Below are 9,977 nucleotides of genomic sequence, written 5' to 3'. Positions count from 1 at the left end.
CTCCAGCCAGGAAGCGGCTGAAGTCACCCTGGCTTCCCTTCTTTCCACCTGCCCATCCAGCTGCCCCTTTGACCAAATAAATTTTTAAAAAATAAGCCGGGGCACTCAAAGCAGGCTGACGTCTGTCACCAAGGCTGCTACTTCTCCACCCCCCAGTTTCCTCTGGCTCCTCCCCTTCCAAGAGTTATTATAGTCAACTTTTCCCACCCTGCTCTTCATAACAGTCCTGGAGTTTCCTGGCTCCCACTAAGAGTTCGCCATGCTCCAACCCTGCCTCTGAACTCTGCTGCAGTCCCCCACCGGCCACCCCGGAGCACAGCTGAACGCAGGATAATAGCCAAAAAAAATTTAAGCCAGAAACTTGGATTTGTAAACTGAGAAACTGCCTTTTACCTGTTGGTGAGTACTGCAATCTCCAAATTTGCAGGACAATGTCAAGCCCAGGAGGGCTAGGATCACTTTCTTGATTTTCATTAGAGGGTTCTGGGGTTCAGATCTGCCTAGAACTGATTCCCATCTTTGTAAAATTTAGGATTTATTTATTACATGTATACTCTATCTTCTATCAAGACATAGGGTTCTAATCCACCTCTGCATAGCTCCACCAGGGTTGCATTATCTTCTTCCTTCAGCCCATGTTTTGGGACTTGTTATAATTTAAAAGGGAAGTTACTAGTCCTCATTTGCTCAGTGGAAAGCAACAAGCACACTGTGCATGCTCAGAGGCACACCTTAACCTTGCATTCCAATGCAGGTGCAGAGCCCTGGCATGAAATACAATGAAGTTCATGATCTCTCCCAACTAGGCTCGCACCCACTGAACCGGGGTAGCATTGCCAACTTTTCAGGCCACCAGCCACAGCTGGATGTGCCGGCGTTAAACTGCAGCCATATTCATATCCATGTTGCAGAAAACATTGCAGGTTGCTGTCTACAGAGCAAGCTGCTCTTAAAGGCACAACAGCAAGACAAGATTGCTTTTATTCTTCCTGGGGAGCTGGCACCCCTGAACTGCATCTCTTCCCAGGATTGCTAGTTCCCTATTTTCCCTAATAGGCTGGTTCTGGGCAGCTGCTAAAGGGGGGCAGGTGGGGGAGAGAGACCTTCACTTTGACACCTGTATGGCCAGAGGCTGCCCTGGATTAATTTAACTCCTTGATGGCCCTACTTTTTCCTAGGTCTTCTCTGGTTCTATTGAGTGCCACCTTCTCTGAGCATGTGGTTTAAAAAGCTCTCACTTTAAATGCCGATCAAGCTCTGGCAGGACACCTGTGGATGGGCTTCCTGCTTCTTGGTCTTTATAGCCACAGGGGGCATGTCACAAAGGCCATAGGGATGCATAGAGAGAGGGTAGGGGGAAAGCGCCCTTAAAAGGTAGGAGAGATGCTGTTATTCATTGAAAACTTTTCCTGTGTTCTCCTTGCAAATGCAACTTGCTTATTTTTCATGTTTGAAAAATTATTTAAAAATCTACACTAGGATATCTATCATACATCTATGTGATATTTAGTAACTCTATAGGGGATTTATGAAGAGACCCGAGACAGACGCCGCATCTAGGTTTATGTTTTTGACCAATTGCCAGAGGGTAACCATGCTGGTCTCTTGTAGCAAAAACAACAGAGATTTGTGGCATCTTAAAGACTGACAAATTTATTTTGGCATAAGCTTTCATGGACAATATCCACGAAAGCTTACACCAGAATAATAATGCTAGTCTTTACAGTGCCACAAGACTCCTCGTTATGTGGAAGGAAAGATGCCTGGATGATAAAAACAGCTACTAGAGCTCTTTATTGCCCATTGATACAAACTGGGGGGGGGGGGTAGCTCAAGGCTTAAACTGGCTGGGAATTAAACTGCTCCATACAATATCCTTTAGTAGTTCCCTTGTACTATGAATTTCTTAGAAGAGTAAGGTAGTCTAATTCCTAATGTTTAAGAAGGCCCCTGTATTAATTTGCAGGAAGGTAGACGTAACACGTGCTTCCTTGTGATTTAGAAGGGCAACTGTTCTACTTTCCTCCTTCCACTCTCATACGGGCAGCTTTGCACACTCAATACTTCAGTTGTAGGAAGAGTCGAGAGATGCATGATGCAGTAAACTGGCTGAAGCTCAGAAGGTCTGGTGAGCCCCTGGGTGGGAGATTATCTGAGAATTCTTGAGATCCAGAGAAGAAACATTACATAAAAAAGTAAAATAAAGTACAGGTGCCTGGCCAGGTCCTTCTCTAGTACAGTTGTGTCACCTTTCCACCTGCTGGGCCCTTTTCCAAGGCTTCTTTGGGCCTGTGAGCTTTCAACAGGCACTACTTCCGCTCTTCTGTACTTCCTCTGTAACCATAAGGACTAGTAATTTCCCCTTCTAAAAAAAAGGTGATGCTGCTACCTTCTGCACCATACCCCCAAATTCTACAAGTTATGTCCATGTGCTTAAAGATGGTAGATCTTTAAAGTGTTCTCCAAAGCTTCAGCCCTGCAATGTTAGCAAAAAATTGACTAGGCAATATTCTAGTCCTTAAGGGCACAGTCCTATGCATTGGCTTGCTAGGAGTTGTAGGGCTTTTATTCTGTCTAAACATGCATAGGATTCTGCCCTAAAGTGTGAAGGGGTTAGATGGTATTGAAGTATGAGTCTTCCCTTCCATCCCACAACTGATACAAATTAGCAGTATAGGGTGCTTGCTAAGCATTCAGTCTCCAGGTGTACAGTATGCCTTGATGGGCACCAACACCTATGATTGAACAGAACAAGCCACAGGAATTCACCAAAGGGAATCCCCTGTTACAGGGAATGATAGGAGTTGTAGTCCAACACATCCAGAGGGCACCGGGTTCGGGGCAACTGATCCACCACTTTTGACCCACCTGGAAATTAAGTTGGCCTTTGCTTCCACAGTAGTAAAGCTTTGAGACGGACTTTTTAAAAACTTTAATTCCTACTGTAACAAACCTGTTAGGGTCTTAAAGCAAAGGACACTTATAGCTAGTGTGTGTTTGTTTTTTAAAATTCCAAAACTATGTGTAAATGCATTTCCTCATATTAAGGCCCTCTTCTTCTCTCCCCAATGCCCCACCACCATCTAAATCCTTAATTGTATGTTCTTTGGGGCAAAGATCTGCCTTCTTAGCATTGGTCTCTAAAGCACTGTGTACACTGAGTAGTGCCAGACAAGGAATAGTCACAAACTTCACTTTACTCCGTAGCCGAGTATCGCTTTGTAAATAGCCACAGTGTGTGTTTAAACTATGTAAGGAGGGACACATATGCCTCCCGCCCCAACTTGGGAGCAACTCCAAGATAACTGGAGCTTGGTCACAGTTACCTGTGACCAACTGAATATATCATGTGTAAACCAGCCTTCCTCAGTGTAGCGCCTGCCAGATGCGTTGGACTACAAGTCACATCATCCTCAGGCAAAGCTGTGCTGGCCAGGGTTGATGGGAGCTGTAGCCCAACACATCTGGAGGGTGCCAGTTGGGGAAGGCTGATGTAACCTGGACAGGCAAACCATGAGGGGGTGTGGCGTTCTCTAGGTAAAGATCTCTAAAACAGGTAGAACGTGTGAAGCACTAAACCTCATTAGCCAGTCTTTCAACTCAACAAACAGCTGGGTGGGGCAGGGGAAGAGATGTGTGGCTCTGTAGAGTTTGCTTTTGACCTTCCATAAGAACATCAGAAGCGCCCTGCTGGATCAGACCAAGGGTCCACCTAGTCCAGCATTCTGTTCACACAGTGGCCAACGAGCTCTCGACCAGGAACCCACAAGCAGGGCATGAGAGCAACAGCACCCTCCTGCCCATGTTCCACAGCAACTCACTGCCTCTGTTACTGGAGGTAGCACAGAGCCATTGGGAGCAGCAGCCATGGATAGCCTTCTCCTCCATGAATTTGCCTAACCCCATGATGAATGTTAGCACTGGTTGTGGGATTCTAAAGCTTTGTGCTGGTCATTTTGAAGCCCTCCCTCTCTCTTGCAGCTCCCAGTCATGTACCCACATTCTTCTACTTTCTTTTCTCCAGCCAATCCTAGGCCTGGGGCCCTCCAGATATTTCAGGTCACACTTCCTATCAGCCCCAGCCAGCATAGCCAATGGTCTGGGTGCTGGTTGCATCATGACCTGCAGACAGTCATCTTGCAGCAACCCAAAAGTGGGACTTCTCCGTGGTGGCACCCACCTTATGTAGAGATCTCACCGCTGGTATTCAGGAGGCACCAAATGTGGCATCCTTTAGGCGCCAATGAAAGCCCCATTTCTTTACCCAGGCCTTCCCCGAGTGAGTGTGCTGCCCAGTTTGTTTGTAATCATGGTGTTGTATTGGTTTTAATGTTTTTTATTCATGCTTTTTATAAATGCTTTAGCAATTATTACGTATTTTAATGTATATCATAATGTATTTTAGAGTGCAATCCTATGCATGTTCAGGCAGAAAAAAGGGCCTACAACCTTTTTGGGCCTTTTTTTCCATCTAAACATGCATAGGATTGTATATTTAATGGGTTTAATTTTCTTGTAAACTGGTTTAGAGATACTTTTAAATATGGTCAGAGGTATATGAATCGATTAAATAAAATATTTTTAAAAAAATTATGGGACTTGTAGTCCAAAACATCTGGAGGGCACCAGGTTGCCTGCCCCTACTCTAGGCTCCAGCCAGCTGCCTCCTCCTTTCCTAGGCTCTGTTTCTTCCCTGAATGTCCGCCTGCCCCACCACTCTGAAACATAGGGATGACTCAGGCTCTCGCTGCAGAAGACTCCACTTCTACCATCCATCTCAACAAAATCCCTTAGTGAATTACCTTTCAGGTCAGGGGTGCCCAATGCAGCACCCATGGGTGCCATTACACCCACGGGCTCCTCCAGTGGCACCCACACAATTCTTCACACCCTCCCCCTTCAAAAAACGTGTTTCTAATGAAACAGTTGAAAAACATCCGGGCGCCAGGCTCACCTTCCTGTTCTTGAACCTGCTGCTGTTCAGCTGTTCAGCGGCAGGAAGAGAAAGCAAGGCAAAGGGATAGAGGGGAGAGAAAGAGCGAGGCTGGGAATGGGGAGAAATAGCAAGGAAAAGAGGTGGGGGAGAGAAAGAGCGAGGCTGGGAATGGGGAGAAATAGTAAGGAAAAGAGGTGGGGGAGAGAAAAAGCGAGGCTGGGAGCGGAGAGAAACAGCAAGATGAAGGGGGAATGGGAGAGGGAGAGAAAGAGCAAGGCTTAGAGCTAGGAAGGGAGAGCAAGAAGAAGGCTAGGGACAGAGAAGGGAGAGAAATAATAAGGAAAGGGGTTGGGGGAGAGAAATAGTGAAGCTTGAGGCTGGAAGTGGAGAGAGAAAAAGAGAGCGAAGGGGAAAGGTCCTGGTGGTGGGCCAAGAAGCAACTCTTTCCATATCTCCCTCCCTTCCAGCCTCTAGCCTCGCTATTTCTCTCTCTCTCTCTCTCTCTCTCTCTCACTCACTCACTCACTCATACACACACACACACACACACACACACACTCCTCCACTCCTCTTGACTAGCCAGGCCCCCACAGCAGCCATTACGTGACTAGCCACACCCTCTGTGGGAGCCATTTTGTGGTGGCGTCCACAGCAGTTTCTCAAATTTCCAAATGGGCCCCCAAAGGTTGGGGGGCCCTGCTTGAGGTGGTGGGGGAACCTCAGGTCTTTGCAAAGGGGCGATGTGTCCCACATTTACTCCTGTTTCTCTGCTCTCCTAGCACAAGATGGGTGACTGGGGCTTCCTGGAGAAGTTACTGGACCAGGTGCAGGAGCACTCAACGGTCATTGGCAAGATCTGGCTGACGGTGCTCTTCATCTTCCGCATCTTGATCCTGGGCCTCGCTGGTGAGTCCGTGTGGGGGGACGAGCAGTCGGACTTTGTGTGCAACACTAAGCAGCCCGGCTGTACCAACGTTTGTTACGACAAGGCCTTCCCCATTTCTCACGTCCGCTACTGGGTGCTGCAGTTCCTCTTTGTCAGCACGCCCACCTTGGTCTACCTGGGACACGTCATCTACCTCTCACGGAGGGAGGAGAAGCTGAAGGAACGGGAGAGCGAGCTCCGAGCTCTGCAGTCCAAGGATTACAAGGCAGCAGCTACGCTGGTGGCCATAGAGAAGAAGATTGCCAAGATCTGCGTGGCAGAGGATGGGAGGATAAAAATCCGGGGACCTCTGATGTGGACCTACATTGTGAGCGTGGTGTTCAAGTCCATCTTTGAGGCTGGCTTCCTCCTAGGCCAGTGGTACCTGTACGGTTTTGTCATGAACTCTCGCTATGTGTGTCAAGGTTTCCCGTGCCCACACCTGGTGGACTGCTTTATGTCCCGCCCCACTGAAAAAACCATCTTCATCCTCTTCATGCTGGTGGTAGGCTTGATTTCCCTCATCCTCAACCTTCTGGAGCTATTCCATCTCTGCTGCAAAGGACTGCTCCACAGCGTGAAGGAAGGTGACTGCTGCTCCCCCTCCTCAGCTCCCCCTCTACCCTATGAGGCCGACGATTACCCTACCAAGCTTTGCAAAATGCCTCCTGTGGCTTATCCGGACAAGTCCTACTACTATCTCCCTGTGGCCGAGAGGCATTCCCCACCCTACCAGGCTTACAACAAGCTTTCCAGCGAGCAGAACTGGGCCAACTTCAACACAGAAGAAACCTTGGCCTTGCAAGACCGGAATAAGCCCCCTGATGTCTTTGCCACAGAAGCCCCCAAAGTCCCTCTCTCTCAGGAACGGCAGTCCAGTCGGCCTAGCAGCAGCGCTTCCAAAAAACAGTACGTCTAGCCAACGGGTAATCAAAATGCAAGCCGGATATTGACTTGCTTGATGGCAACTGAAGCCAGCATTCTCTGTTGGGAATCTTTTGGCAATTGATTGTTTAACTCTGGTTGGTTACCACTGAAGGAAGAGGCAATGCCTCAATGTTCTTGATGGTGCTGCCTTGTTTTGACCATGTTTATCCTACTGTATAGATGGAAGCCATCTTGGTGGAAGCCATTTTCCATTGGGGGAAGCCATCTTTTGGCAATTGATTGCTTAACTCTGGTTGGTTACCACTGAAGGAAGAGGCAATGCCTCAATGTTCTTGATAACGCTGCCTTGTTTTGACCATGTTATCCTACTGTACAGGTGGAAACTGCGGCTCTCACATGGACACAGTCTGAACTTGACAGTTTGCCAACCATGGAAAAAGGGACATGGGACAATTTCCCTCAAGCCAATAAAATGGCTAGTTAATGGGCATTTGATAGTCACTCAGGTGGGATGCTAAATGTGGACTCCTGAAACATTATTGTTTGGTCTCTTTTATCTATGATTTTCAAGTAAGAGGACAGGTGGCAGCAACCTGCAGATAAGCACAGGTGTGTGTATAGCAAAAGCCTCTGCCAGTTGAAGACTATACAGGCATCAGCCTGAATTACTGGAAGATAACTTGTAAGCTGCTGGGAAAAACACAGAGGAAAGGTGAGGGGTTTTTCAAGAAGGAGGGGGAAGAAACACCCCTGGTGAGGTTTCTATTTATGGATGGCCATGAGAATTTGGGGAGAGGGGGCATAGGTCAACTTAAGCTCTCTCCCTTTCTTTATTTTTTTTACCCACTGTTTTACAGGAAGTCTGCAACTTAGCAATAGAAAACTACAAACCATATATTTTGGACTGGAAAAAAAAAGTCGTCTAAAAACAGATTTCCTGTTCCAAGCAGGCTTTGATGCAATATCAGCTATTGCTGAAGCAAGCTTATTAAGCATACATTCCCATTTAAATATAGAACCAAGTCTGGTTGCCATGGCTCAGCTCCGTTGAGTTATTTCTTGCATGTCTCATCATTGGCCGTTGGCCCTGGAGCTGGCAGGCCATATAATAGAGTGGTAAAGCACAGTTTTCGTCTTCACTGTACTATGTATGGGTCTGTTGGGGCTATGTTCCCTCTGACACAGTCACACTTGGTGAACCTCTGACACTTAATCTGAAAAGGGCTCTTGCTTCTGTTCTGATCTTCAACCTGAGAGTTAAAAAAAAAAAATAAATCTAAGACACACAATGGAAGTACTTAACTGTCCCATCTCAGCCTGCTTTGGTCATCCCGCTCCCACCCACTCCCCAATTCAGTTTACCGCTCTCAGATGCCTTCCTAGACACACATCCTACAGAAGCTTATTTTGCTTTACATTTTGAAAAAGCATCAGAACTCGTATCTTGATTGATGCTTCAGAGGACTTACATCAGAAGCAGGTTATAGCTCACTGAGCTGTCAAGGAGTGAGAGTGGGAGAACACCTTTGGCCACCAATAAACATTCTCATATGCAGTATTTTCTGGATACAGGATAAGTAGCCCTGTTAGGTGCTGTGTTCGCCACCACCCCTTGCCACCTTTTCTTAGTTCAGAACTATGCGTTAAAGCTGTGTTTACTGCATGTCTGAGAACAGTGTTTTATATACATGTATATCTTTATGTATGGTCATACTGGCCTGCCAATCTCTATTCTGGATTCTTGGTTTTCCATTCTTCCTTCCTTTAATTTATTGTCATTCTAAGGCGTATAGTCAGCAAGCTGGATCTTCAGGATCTGTTGCTGAGGCAGCCTGTTAAAATAGTCATCTCTCCTGGGTGGGAGTGGAAAGATAATGTGAGAATCGGCCCTCCTGGTTCTTTAATAGTGTACTGAGCCTTTTGGAAGAAGGTTTCCATCTATTTCTGGATTAAATCAAAGAGGATGGTGTTTTGTCGTAAAATGTTCGTATCTGTAGCAACGGCACTCAAAAACCTCTCGTTGCTGTGGAAGAAAAACTTGCAACTGATATAAAACTTGGGCTCCCCTTTTATGTAGCATCAAATATCCAGGATCAAGAGGAGACTGGTAGGAAGAAAACTCTTTTGGCAAACTGATTTTTCTCAGTCCCCAGTGAACTGTTCTTGATGACAAAGCTGTGAAAAGAAGATCTCTGTGTGTAAAATCTTCCTGTCTGTTTGATGTAGACTGAAATGTGTTGGAGAGGCTGCTTTCTGTCATCTGTTCAGCCAAACTATATCAATGCCAAGTGCATGCAACAGTTCTGGCAAAAGGGTTGATATTAAATCTGATTTTGTTCTTTTCAAAATAAAAAGCAAAAACTACAAAGCAATCTTGTGTATGACAAGAGAGCGCCTTGAAGCTCTTCTTATGTTTATGTATTCGTTACATTTATATCCTGCTTTTTTCCTCTTGCACGGAGCCCAGGCTGACATACACGATCTTCCTCCTCTCCATTTTACTATCACAACAACCCTGTGAGGTAGATTAGGGTGGGAGTCAGGGACTGGCCTGAAGTCAGCCAGTGAGCTTCATGGCTCATTGGGGCAGATCTCCCAAGCCCCAGTCCAACACTCTAACCACTACACCACATTGGCTCTCTGAGTCATGGCATAAGCTGCCTGTAGATGTTTTCAAAGCCTCACCCTAAAGGGGGGGGGGACTGGTGACACTACCAACTCCCCAAACTTCTCTAACCCCTACACCACACTGCCTCTCCATGTATAAACTCTTGCTTTCTGCCTAGCCTGTGGCTGAAAAGAGAAAGCAGGTTTTGTCAGGTTAAGACAGATTTTCCATTCTGGAGTAAATAAAATTATATGCGTGGCCATGCGCGCATCATCAACAAAAGAGGACAGATTTACATATGCTATTTGCATGTATAAATGCACATCTAGAAATCATGTTTAAACCGAAATACAATCCATCTCACCATAGTGGGGAAAACTGTTGCCAGCTTTGTGACTACTGCTCTATCTGATATCCAGCTGATGTGGATAGGCCTCCCCCATAAGGTTCTTTATACCTTTCAACCGGACTTGGACCGGACAGCTCTTCAAATAGAGGACTACCCTCTGTAGAGCATGACACACAGCCACCATAATTTCCTTATGCGCCCTCTCTTGTTGCCATACCACTGGAGCAAGAAAAATGACACAAGTCTTTTTATTCTGACTGTACCATGATAG

At 46.4% G+C, this 9,977-nt stretch overlaps 1 protein-coding gene across 1 annotated transcript; it reads left to right on the top strand.

Moving 5' to 3' along the window:
• The first annotated feature begins 217 nt into the window (after positions 1–217).
• Positions 218–9,087, top strand: GJA4 (gap junction protein alpha 4). Its single transcript, XM_084816028.1, has 2 exons — positions 218–399; positions 5,716–9,087. Exon 2 carries the CDS (start codon positions 5,722–5,724, stop codon positions 6,778–6,780), a length of 1,059 nt encoding a protein of 352 aa, XP_084672154.1. The 5' UTR covers positions 218–399; positions 5,716–5,721; the 3' UTR covers positions 6,781–9,087.
• Positions 9,088–9,977: the final 890 nt, after the last annotated feature.

The sequence above is a fragment of the Heloderma suspectum genome, chromosome 10 (genome assembly GCF_057233095.1).
Source record: "Heloderma suspectum isolate Gila_16-S chromosome 10, 16-S_ref, whole genome shotgun sequence".
NCBI classification, from domain to species: domain Eukaryota; kingdom Metazoa; phylum Chordata; class Lepidosauria; order Squamata; family Helodermatidae; genus Heloderma; species Heloderma suspectum.
Note: the sequence above shows the minus strand (reverse complement) of the source record. Positions and strands in the feature narration are given on the sequence as shown.